This window comes from Cervus canadensis, chromosome 29, assembly GCF_019320065.1.
Source record: "Cervus canadensis isolate Bull #8, Minnesota chromosome 29, ASM1932006v1, whole genome shotgun sequence".
Taxonomy (NCBI): domain Eukaryota; kingdom Metazoa; phylum Chordata; class Mammalia; order Artiodactyla; family Cervidae; genus Cervus; species Cervus canadensis.
Window position 1 is genome coordinate 37,346,826 of NC_057414.1, and position 12,242 is coordinate 37,359,067.

Here is a 12,242-nt window from a genome sequence, read left to right on the forward strand (position 1 = left end):
GTTTCTTATCTTTTGCATTTACAAGCAGTGTTGTAGTGAATAGCTTGTGCATATGACGCTTTGTATTTTTGACAGTATATCTTTGAGATAGATCCCTAGAAGTAGAATTGCTGGGTTAAAGGGCATATGTGTGTGTCATTTGTTAGACGCTATCGAACCCCCTCTATAGACAAAACCACTGAATGTTTAAAATGTGCAAAAATGAGGGTTAAAATGCAGCACCCCATCTTTATACACCTGGTGACAAGGGAGCCTCCCCGTGTTCTACCCAAGATGTCAGCTTGCATAGATCTCACAAAGGAACACCCAGGCCCTTGGGAGTCCTGGAAGGAGCCGTAAAACAACGTTGTCTTTACTTCAGCTGGAATAACATTTTAACAGGTAGCCCTGTTCATCTCTCCACGGGGTCACAAAGAACCAAAATGACTGAGCAAGTGAGCTGGACTGTTCATCTCAGGCTGAGCAAGAGCCCTGAGTGAGTTGGTTTTTTTCTTTTTTTTGTCTTCTTTGATAGATAAGATGCTTCAAAATTATCTCTTCATATGTTTGGTTGTATGTATTTTGGCATAGCATACTGAAAAGCAGAGACATTACTTTGCTGACAAAGGTCTATATAGTCAGTGCTATGGTTTCTCTAGTAGTCACGTATGGATGGGAGAGTTGAACCATAAAGAAGGCTGAGCGCTGAAGAATTGATGTTTTTGAACTGTGGTGTTAAAGAAGACTCTTGAGCTTCCCTTGGACTGCAAGGAGATCCAACCAGTCAATCCTAAAGGAAATCAATCCTGAATATTCATGGAAGGACTGATGCTGAAGCTGAAGCTCCAGTATTTTGGCCACCTCATGTGAAGAAGGGACTCATTAAAAAAGACCCTGATCATGGGAAAGATTGAAAGCAGGATGAGAAGAGAACTACAAAGGGTGAGATGGTCAGATGGTGTCACTGACTCAATGGACGTGAGTTTGAGCAAGCTTCAGGAGATGGTGATGGACAGGGAAGCCTGGCGTGCTGCGGTCCATGGGGTCACAAATACTGAATCACTGAACAACAACAAATGTTTGGTTTAGCAGACAAAATGTTTCCAGGCACGGACTCTATTGGTGAATTACATCAGAATTCAATGCATTTCTCCTCAGCAAATGGACATTATTAAATTCATGGTTTATATGACCCTGCTACTCTTTTTTACAAGTGGAAGGAAAATTGACATGTTTCATATGCATTCACTCCCATATGCAATCAACAGCTTCAACTGAACCCCCTCCCTGTCCCCTCTCTACTCCCACCTCTAAGCCAGACATAAAAAACTGCACAGCCCCCAGGCTAAATCCAGAACACATTTGTTGGGGAATTGTTTTGGGGGGGAAAAAAAAGATAAGTGGCTAACATTTAAAATAAAGAGATTGTACATAAATATCCAGACTTCTGACTTCTCTTGAAAACTTGGCCAGCTTTCCAGCATGGCAGCTGCTGGTTGGAGCTGAGGAGAGGCTGCCCCAGTGGTAAGGCCCATTATGCCTGGTGTCCAGGATGCCCACCCACCCTTCCATTGTTTCTCTTGCCTCCTGGCCCTGAGTTTGTGAGAACTGCCCTAGACTGCTAGCCCCTGAGGATACAGAACCACCTGTGTCTTATACGACTCTGACTCTTCAGCATCCTAACCAGACCCCAGCACACAGGGCTCTCCTTATATGTTTATTGGATGATATAGTATCTTGTGGATGCCTGCATCACATTTTTTCCAATACTAAAACTGTGTAGTTTGTAATATGGCTCTAGTCTAGATCTTTGACACAGACTGGCATCAAAGGTGCCCCTGATCTGTGCCAATGTCCCACTACCTAGTCACTCACATGTCACTGGGCTGCCCCTAAAGTCTTCACTTTGCCATTTGACCTTTTTTTTCCTCCTAGCACTCTCCTCCCCAACTGAGCACAGCCATGCACATCTCGGGAAGTGTCTAGAAAGACCACATGAGATCACGCATGTCTAGCAAGGCCCCCAGCATTTACTTTTATCACATTATTAGCAGTGTTTTGTGCCCCAGTTGGCAAGAGTTTTGCCACTTTAGTTTAGTTTAATTTTCCACCCAAGTCTCAAGGAAGAGATTACAGTAGTCTCTCTGTATTCTGAGAATTTTCCAAGTCAAATACACACAGAGATGGATAGAGGTAAAGATTTTATGGAGAGGTTCATATTTCTTATCAGATCCACCATTAGCCTAAAGGGGACAATTAGGGCAGGTCAGAGTATATATAACTAGGAGCTCCTGTTCACCACTGCAAGCTCAGAACTCGATATTCCCTGAGTACTTGAAACCAGGAAAGAAGCATGAAGTGGCTTGTGCTCCTCAGGCTGGTGGCCCTCTCAGAGTGCATAGTCATGTAAGTAAGGGGACTATTAGTAGCATCATCTCTTTTTTGGGGATTTCTCTTGTCATCCTCTTATTCTTCCACCCACCAGGGTAAGAAGAGAAAGTAGTCATTCCATGGCAGTCTTAAAGATCAATTCTCACTTATTGATGAGACCCTTGTCAAGAGCACTGTGGGGCCCAGGCATTCTGGGGCACACCTGCTGGTTGCACAACTCTGCGGGTGCCAATCACATCATGACCTATGTGAAAACGGCACTTCTTGGAATTGTTCAGTGCACAACCTATGCAACTGTATGTGTGGTCCTGTGAAACAGCATTTCTCTTGCATTTGCTTCTAGGTCTTCTCTCTGCTCTCTCTCCACTTCTGTGCGTATGTGTCAGTGTCTCCATCTGTGTATCTCTCTTTTCCATCTCTCCACCTCTTGATATCTCTGTGCATGCAGAAGTCTCGTTTTGTTTTTTTCTATTTTGATTCTTCCTTACTTCTCTAGACTCTTAATTTCTCTAATTTATTCTCCATCCCCTGACATTTACTCTCATCCATCTTTTCTGCTAGCGCCTTGAAGGGAGATGAGGAGGGCTACTTCTATGCTGTTTTATCTCTAACAAGATGTATGACCACAAACAAGTCACAAACTCCCTGCATTTCCTTTCTTCCCCTGTAAAAATAGTATAATGATCCCCTTCTATGTCACTCCCAGAGATTCTTTGAAAAAGATACAGTGGGATGGCAATAGCAATGGTACTGGCTGTCACTGTTGAGACTTCCTATATATCAGAAACATTATATCCATCATCTCACTTAATACCCAAAACATTCCATATGGGGGAGGGGGATTATTACATTCCACCTTTTTACCAGTAGAGAAATTGAGACTCCAAATGGTCATATGGCTTACCCAAGATTACACGACAGAGTCTGTAGTCAGACCTAGGTCTTTGCCATGGTCTCTTCACAGTATTCTAATAATAAAGGTGACACATAAAAAGGCTTAAAAACTACAAAGTACCATGACAATGTCAAGTATGACAGTCATAATATAACAGGGACAACTGACTGCTGCCCCATCCTTGTTTCCTTTTCCCCATGCTCGGTGAAAGAATCCCTCTAACGAAGATGAAGATCAAGCAAGAACCTATCAGGGAAAAACAGTTGCAGGAAAAATTCCTGGATGAACAATCTCACAGCCTGTCCCAGAATTCTCATCCTGACCACAAATTCTCTTCTCACGGACTGAGGAATTTCCAGAATGTGAGTGTGTTGGGAGGATGGTGCTCCACAACGCCCCCTGGTGGTCTGGCCTAGCACTGGGGTTCATCTGGAGGTGTCAGGTGGGGGATTGGGGTGGGGCTTCTGCAAGAGGCAGAAACACGGGGGAAAAGGGACCCCGTTCCCAGAGAAGAAGTCACTCTCACCCTCAACTCTTGGTCTGTGGTGACTGGGTCCGGCATGACCAGGGGGCAAGTAAACATCCATTTCTGTGTTAAAGATGTGGCAGGAGTTTGAGAGAAATTGTTCTTTCTGAACAAAGTGAGCTACTCAGTTACAGATGAAGGGTGAACCATGACTGATCGAAAGGTGAAGCCAACTGCATCAAGTGTGAAACCCAGGCAGAGAAAGTTCACCCTCCACAGACCCGGGAATGACACCACTAAAAAGTTACTGAGCCCCGAAGGCATGTGAGATCATAAAAAATTAACACTATAGTGATTTTAAAAAACAAAAGAGCTTTATCTTCTTCAACAATGCACAGGCTAGGCTGAGAGAGAGGCAAAGATTGAATACATGTCAAACGAAAGGGCCTCCTGCGTGTTGCTGACAGGACATGCTCTGAGTTTAGAAGGATTGGCCTGGGGTGACCTAGGAAGGCCACTTGGAGAAGGAGGCCCTGAGACTGGGCCTTAAAGAGGAGACTGCAGAGCTTCTCAAATGAAGGGACTGGTCTGAGCAGAGGCTGTGGGGCGGGGGCGGGGTGGGGGGTGGGGTGCGGGTAGCAGTTGCAAAGTGATTTCTGGAGACCTGGGATGCCCAGAGGGAGGCAGGACTCCAGGAATCAGGGGGCATCCAGGCAGCCAGGTCTGCCCTAAACTCCCCTCCCTGGCCCCTGTAGATGGTCTACTTTGGTAAGATCAGCATTGGAACACCTCCTCAAGAGTTCCAGGTCAACTTTGACACCGGCTCATCTGACTTGTGGGTGCCCTCTGTCGACTGCCAAAGTCCCTCCTGCTGTGAGTACCAGCCTCCGCCCATCGTGTCCTCTCCCTACCCCCTTCTCCATCTTGGCACCTGACGGATACCCATCTCTTGTGTCGGCAGCAAAACACAAGAGATTCAACCCTCAGAAGTCCACCACCTTCCGGCATTTGGACCAGAAAATCAGGCTCAGCTACGGCTCTGGGAGTATGAACGGAGTTCTTGGCTGTGACACCATTCAGGTAACATGGAAACTAGGGGCTGAGTCAGAGCTGGCCCTGGGAGCGGCCACTGCTCACAAAACAGATGCAGGACCAGCTGGGAAGGTACCCACTGGAGTTTTCCCTTGTGGCCCTGCCAAACACGACCGCTTCCCAAAGTCCCCTAGTGGCTGGCCACCTGCTGGGTGGGGCCTTTGCCTGGGGAGACAGCGTCCCTGCAGACACACAAGCTCCCACGGTGGCCAACCCAGAGAGTGGCTTGGGGGGTGGATTCAGAGCTCCTTTGGCCATGAGCAGCCCAAGGTTCACTCTGCTGGGAGTAGGGAGGTGGGGGAATAAAGCTCCCACTTTTATATTCTCTGAAACTCTACCAGGCACGTTCACACTAATAACTTCTTTAATCTGGTAGCGACCCACGCAGCAGGTACTATGATCAGCTCATGATACAGGTGAGGGACCTGAGGTACAGAGAGCAAGGGCATGGCCAAGGTCACACATGTGGTAAGCGGTGGAGCTGGACTGGCCAGTCAGGACTCAAGCAGGCGTGGGAATTTGGGAAGAGGTTAAAACTCATCTGGGGTCCCTGGGGGCAGCACAGGATTTCAGGTATCCAGGCAGGTAAAGTAGGAGTCGTAGATGTGGGAGGGGCCTGATAAATGCATTCTCACTCTAGGGGGCCCTTGAGAGTCTAATAAAATCTATGTCTTGCCTCCCCCTAAGTGCCTGAGTGTGCGCTCCCCGTGTTTCTCTGTCTCTCTCTCTCTCACACACACAGGCACTCACACACAAGTGTTCACACCCTGAAAAGCCGGTTTGCCAGGCAGAGTTTTCATAAGAACCCTGCCAGCGACGTTGTATAAATGGGCTTCTGTCTTTCTGGGCAGATGCTTAATCCACAGTACATTACAGTGAATTCAGTCCATTTCTCTCATTAGATATAGTGACGCCAAAGGGAAGGCTACCCGGCTCTCTACTCGCTTTGTCCACAAGGGGGCACCATTCAGTTCATTTCTGTCATTAGACCATAGTGACGCCAAAGGGAAGGCTACCCGGCTCTCTACTCGCTTTGTCCACAAGGGGGCACCATTCAGTCCCGTCCTGTCGCCCCACCTGAACAGAAGGCAGGAAGCCAATTTGACTCAGATGGTGTTTGCAGTTCTGAGAAGTAGATGTTCTTAAAATACAGAGCCCCACACCAGTGGAAACCAAATTCCTGTCCCAGCTTTGTCTAACCATGTGATATTAACCCAGGGCATAGCCAGATCTCACTTCTTCTCTGCAATGCTAATGATATCTCCTCCCCAGACCCGTACCCACCCCATTTTCCAAAACGTTATGTGGGAACACTCTCCTCTCCCACAGATCGGGAACCTTGTCATTGTGAACCAGACTTTTGGCTTGAGCCAGAATCAGTCCAGTGGGATCCTGGAACAAGTACCTTATGATGGCCTCCTGGGCTTGGCCTACCCCAGCCTCGCCGTCCGAGGTACCACCCCAGTCTTCGACAACCTGAAGAATCAGAGAGTCATTTCTGAGCCAGTCTTTGCCTTCTACTTGAGCTCGTAAGTCTGAGATAGACCAGACCTCTCTTCAAATTAGCTGTACAATGCTTGCAGCCGCATGAAAAATTATAGACTACCTAATCCAGAATTTTCATGATAGATAGTCTAACTCAGGAGAACTACAGCCTCAGGGTCACATCTGGCCCCATCACTGGTTTTTGTAAGTAAAGTTTTATTGGAACATAACCGTGCTCTTGGGCTCAAGAGCAGTGGCTTGGTCTAAGGCAGTGGAGATAAGAGGAAGAGCAATGGAAGGTGTCAGGAAATGGATTGGAGGAAAAGGCAACAGGATTCCCTGACGAATTTGATATGGAAGGAAGGAGAGAGATGGCAGGAATGTTCCTTCCTCACTAACAATTTACCGGGAACACAAGACCAGCTACACAGTTCGCAGGAGCCCGTGTAAAATGAAAACATGGGACCCTGTGTTCAAAATATACTAGGAATTTTAAGACAGAGAAAGAAGAGGTGGGGAGCCTGCTGAATCTGGAGTGCCATGGATGGCACAGGGAACAGACCAGTGAAACCAACCCTGGGTGACCCTGAACCTATGCCATAACACCCTCAGGCCTCGACTTTTATGAAAACTGAAAGGTTAGACAAGGAGGAAGCCAGACCCCTCCAGCACGAAGTCCTCTGAGGGTATATCTGAGCACTCAGGTAGCTGGAGGGGACCAGGTCCTCTTCAGAAGGATGAGTGGTCAGATGCAGTCCAGGTTGCCCAGCTTCAAACCTCTTCTCTGATACTCATTAGATGCTGACTGACTTTGGTCAGGTACTCAATCCCTCAGAGCCTCAGTTTTTGCATCTGTAAAATGGGGACCATAATAGCGCCTCTGATGGATGGAGAAGCACAGCCCTCAGACAGTGTCTGGCGTGTCTCTCCTCCAGTGAGCCCCCTCATCCTTCTCTCTTCAGCCAGCCAGGAAACAGCAGCGTGGTGATGTTTGGTGGGGTGGACCACACCTACCACAAGGGGAAAATCCAGTGGGTACCGGTGACCCGAACCAGCTTCTGGCAGGTAGCCATGAGCAGGTAAGTCTCCCCTCCGAGGGTCACCCCAAGTGATGCTCCCACACCTGCACAGGAACACAAGCAGACACACACAAGTACATGCACAGACACTCAGTCCCTCACAGACACACACTCCACCCACAAAGACACACATAAAACACACACAGAGACACACAGAAACACACACAGGCACACAGATACACACAAGCACACCCACAGACACACAAACGCAGATACACACATCACCTGTAGGTTCACAATTGCCCCAGGGCTCCTGACCAGCCCTCTGACCAGGGTCCTGAAAGGGTCCAGCGAGGCCTGGGCAGCTGGGGAGGGCTCTACCCCTGTGCTGAGAGGTGGGGAGCCTGGTTAGAGGACCCTACAGTGTGGTGAAAAGAGAATCAGGGGGAATTTCACCAACCTGAACAGAGCTGCGATAAGAGGACCTACTGACCAAGGCTATCTGGGACCAAGGGGGTCCTCAGTATACAGAATTGTCAGCTGAAATAGAGAAAAAGTCCAGGACAAACCGGGAAAACTGGTCTCCTCAGGGAGAAGTTACCCAGCAGTGGAGAGAGGGTGGCTGAAATCTTGAGACCTGAGAGCAACGCATAAAAAGAGACACCCCACCTAACCAGTGCTACTTACTCCCCAAACTGGGGACACAGTGGGGCAGGGGCTGTGACCGAATCAGGAAGCTGGGATTCAGAAGTGGCCTAAGAACAAGGGGCAGTAATTAATGGGATTCTCTATGATATCCTCAGACAAAAGCTTTCCTGTCCTTCGGAGGTCCCCTGGATTGGCTCATGCTCCTCTGGCCTGGACCTCAGTGTCTGAGCCGGGTGAGGGGGCAGTGATGGGACACGCCCTCTCCCAGGGCAGCCTGTGTCTCCCCCACCCCCACTTTAAGCATCTGCTTCCCCAGGGAACCTCCCTCCTCACTGTGTGGGTTGAACTATTATTGGTCGCTTGACAGATAACAGGTCTCTGGGTGTTCCTCTTTCATTTTTTCATTCATTCATTCAACAAACACACATTATGCATCTGCCATATGCTGGGCACCTAGGGAGGCAGTAACGATACAACTTGCCCATACACCTAATAAGGCAGATGTACGTGAAACGACTCACACACGTAATGAATTACCACTTTGGTACCTGCTAGACATGAAGAAGTGTCTACAGAGAGTGACCAAGACAGGAGCCCAATCTAGTCTGGGGCGAAGTCTTCCCTGACAAAGTGACAATTAATCTAGAACCTGAAAGGGGAGCAGAAATTCATGAGACAGAGGGGATGGTCTAAGAAGGGTGACCAGCACTTGCCCAGGCCCTGAGACATGAAAGAACCTGGTACATTTAAGAACTGAAAGGAAGTCAAAAGGGTGATGTGACCAGAACAAAGGACAGCAGAGTCTGGGCAAGAGCTGAAGGGCTGTTCACGGACAGTCAGGGAGGGGGCAGTCGTGGGGGAGACTTCAGAGTGACCTGGTGCCTGCTTTGTCCCACTTTCTCTCAGCATCTCCATAAACGGGAATGTGGTTGGTTGTTCCCAAGGATGTCAGGCCATTGTGGATACTGGGACCTCGTCGCTGGTTGGGCCAACTCACCTGGTCACCAACATCCTGAAGCTCATCAACCCCAAGCCTATCCTGGATGACAAGGTGAAGGGTCACGCCACAGCATCCCTCCTGGGCTCCCTCCACACCTAGGATCACCTGGGCCCACCTGTCTTCCTCTCTGTCTTGCAGCAAGTGCTTTTATGTGATGCCATCAAAAGCCTGCCTGTGCTCCTCCTCACCATCAACGGCATCATCTACACTGTGCCCCCTCATTACTACGTCCAGCAGGTGAGGGGGCAATGCAGGGGGCTGGCTCTCAAACTGGGACTAGCAGGAACCCTTGGGCTGCTGCTGGGAGGAGGGCGCCCTCTGCAGGCCAGGTTACACCATTGCAGATGCTGCTGAGCCCCTGTGGCTGGGCCAGTGCCTCCCACAAAACCAGCCACGTGAGAGTGAAGGGCAGTCTGGGACATCCATCCTCCTGAAATAAACGTGGAGACACCACCCCTTGCTGGCATGATGCCTGGCACAAGGAGAAGGGAACACTAAGGGCCTCTGCCTCACAGAGTCTCAGTTCAACCAGTGCCCTCAGATGCATGAACACGGAAAGTCAATTCTAGTAATCCCTGAAATAAGCCAAGTGACAAGGGAGGGTTTGGCTGGAAACAGTCCCCGTGTCCTGTCCCAGTATAGTGACTAACAGTCTCTCTTCCCTTCTCGAAAGTGTGTGGGTTGGGATGATAAATTACATGGTCACCCTAGTCTTTGGCTGCAGCCTCCCCTTGCACTCACAGTCCCTCCTCTGTGAGTTGGGGTACCAGACCCCTCAGTGGGGAAGGCTGGATGCTAAGGTGAATAAAGGGTGCACAGTGACTGCACAGCCCCAGCCCAGGGTGAAGACTTAATGTCAGCTCCCTATGGGAGTTCAGGGCAGGCTGATGGGCTCAAAGAAGGCTTTGAGGAAGAGAGGGAATTTCAGTAATTCTAAACCCCCAGACTCATGGAGGCATGAGGAAGTCTGCTTGGTCAAGTAGAATCTACACTGGATTATGTGCAAATGGCACCCCCAGGGGCTGTGCAAAGGGGAGCTGGGGACAGATTAGGGGTGATGAGAGCTGCAGACCGGAGGAGCACCAGGGTAAGTCACCCAAGCCAGCCTGGAGTATCCAGGGTTGGTGAGTGTGGGTCAGGAAGGCTTCCTAGAGGGTCTGTGTGTGTGCTATGCCACTTCAACTGTGTCCAGCTCTGCCACCCTGTAGACCATAGCCCAGCAGGCTCCTCTGTCCATGGGGATTCTCCAGGCAAGAATACTGGAAAGGGTTGCCATGGTCTCCTCCAGGGGATCTTCGCGACCCAGAGATCGAACCAATGTCTCTTAAGTCTCCAGCGTTACAAGCTGATTCTTTTCCGCTGGGCCACCAGGGAAGCCCTAGAAGGCCTTAGCGCAGTATAATAACCAGTTGTGGGCACTGCTATATTTAAAATGGATAACCAAAAACAACTTACTGTGTAGCACAGGGAACTCTACTTGGTGTTATGTGGCAGCCTGGATGGGAGGGGAGTTTGGAGGAGAATGGATACATGTATGTGTATGGCTGAGTCCCTTTGCAGTCCATCTGAAACTATCACATAATGTTAGCTATACTCCAATTCAAAATTTTAAAATTTTTGTAAAAAGAATGGGTTGTGGGGAATGGGGAGAAGAACAGCCATTCTCTGCAGAGAAAACAGCGATTGGGGTCATACTGAAAGTAACTTAGAGTGTGAGGGGAACTTCAGGCCATTCTTGTACTTTTTAACCAAAATTTATTGAAGTGTTGGGCGTCCCTGGTGGCTCAGATAGTAAAGAACCTGCTTGCAATGCAGGAGACCCAGGTTTGATCCCTGGGTCAGGAAGATCCCCTGGAGAAGGGAATGGCTACCCACTCCAGTCTTCCTGCCTGGAGAATTGCAAGGACAGAGGAGCCTGGAGGGCTAAAGTCTGTGGGGTCGCACAGTCGAACACAACCAAGCAACTAACACACACACATTGAAATACAGCTGATTTACAATGTTGTGTTAATTTCTGTTATACATCAAAGTCGCTCAGTTTTATATATGTACAAGTATATCCATACTCTTCTTCATATTCTTTTCTGTCACAGTTTATCACACGTTACTGAATACAGTTTCCTGTGCTATACAGTAGGACATTGTTGTTTAACTGTGGGCTTCCCTCGTAGTTCAATCAATAGAGTCTACCTGCAATGCAGGAGACCTGGATTTGATTCCTGGGTCAGGAAGATCCCCTGGAGAAGGAAATAGCAACCCACTCCAGTCTTCTTGCCTGGAGAATCCCATGGACAGAGGAGACTGGCAAGCTACAGTCTATGGGGTCACAAGAGTTGGACACAATTGAGCGAATAAGCACATGTATATTAGTTTGCATCTGATAATCCAAAACTCCCAATCCTCCCCTCCCCACACCCCTGTCCTGACAACCACGTGTTTTGGCCCTTCTTGTTCCTATACCCCCACCTCTGCAGTTGCTGAGAGAACCACTTGATTCTTCCCAAAGGAGGGGGAAAATGGAAAAGCTGTCTGCTCTGGATATTGAGGGGGGTGATAGGTAAGGGCTCAGGCTAACTGGTGTGTATTTCTGTCTCCCCCAGATTTCTCAGGAGATCTGCTTTAGCAGCTTTCAGGGGGGCACAGAGCTCTTGAACCCTTCGGAAACCTCAGAGACCTGGATCCTGGGTGATGTCTTCCTGAGGCTGTACTTCTCAGTTTATGACCGAGGAAATAACAGGATTGGCCTGGCTCCTGCAGCATAAATCTGGGCTGCCACAGGAATCAGTCAGGGCCGAACAAACACACACTCACTCACATGCAGGGCCTTCCCACCCAGGGATGCTGGTGAACTATGCTTGAGGCTCTGCAAAGCCCTATTCTCAGTAAAGAATAAAAGATTCATCTCAGTGGTGCTGATATGAATGGGTGCCTCTCTTTGGGTCTGGGAGGTGCATCATAACCGGGCAGGATCTAGAATCAAGTCTCAACCACAAGTGAGAGGAGCCCAACTCCAACTGGCTTCAAGAAAAGGGGAGACTTATTGGAAGGACATTGAGGGTCTGGGACGCAGGAACCAGAGATCTAAAGGTCTCAGAGATTGGACCCAAGAAATAAGAAATCATCAGCTCACTCTTTCTCTCCCTGGCTGTTTCTCTTCTCTCATCATTGATTCTCTTACCTGACAGCTTTCTTCCCCCAGGCCTTTATACCTAGTGAGGGAGTCTGAAGCTGCCTGCCCCAGGGTTTTATCTCTAGATGACTAACTAG

General features: G+C 48.9%; 1 protein-coding gene across 1 annotated transcript; it reads left to right on the forward strand.

The window, feature by feature from the left end:
* Positions 1-2,282: 2,282 nt before the first annotated feature.
* LOC122430921 (pregnancy-associated glycoprotein 2-like) lies at positions 2,283-11,893 on the forward strand. Its single transcript, XM_043451874.1, has 9 exons — positions 2,283-2,385; positions 3,477-3,627; positions 4,487-4,604; positions 4,693-4,811; positions 6,153-6,352; positions 7,271-7,387; positions 8,882-9,026; positions 9,114-9,212; positions 11,576-11,893. Exons 1-9 carry the CDS (start codon positions 2,333-2,335, stop codon positions 11,735-11,737), a joined length of 1,164 nt encoding a protein of 387 aa, XP_043307809.1. The 5' UTR covers positions 2,283-2,332; the 3' UTR covers positions 11,738-11,893.
* Positions 11,894-12,242: the final 349 nt, after the last annotated feature.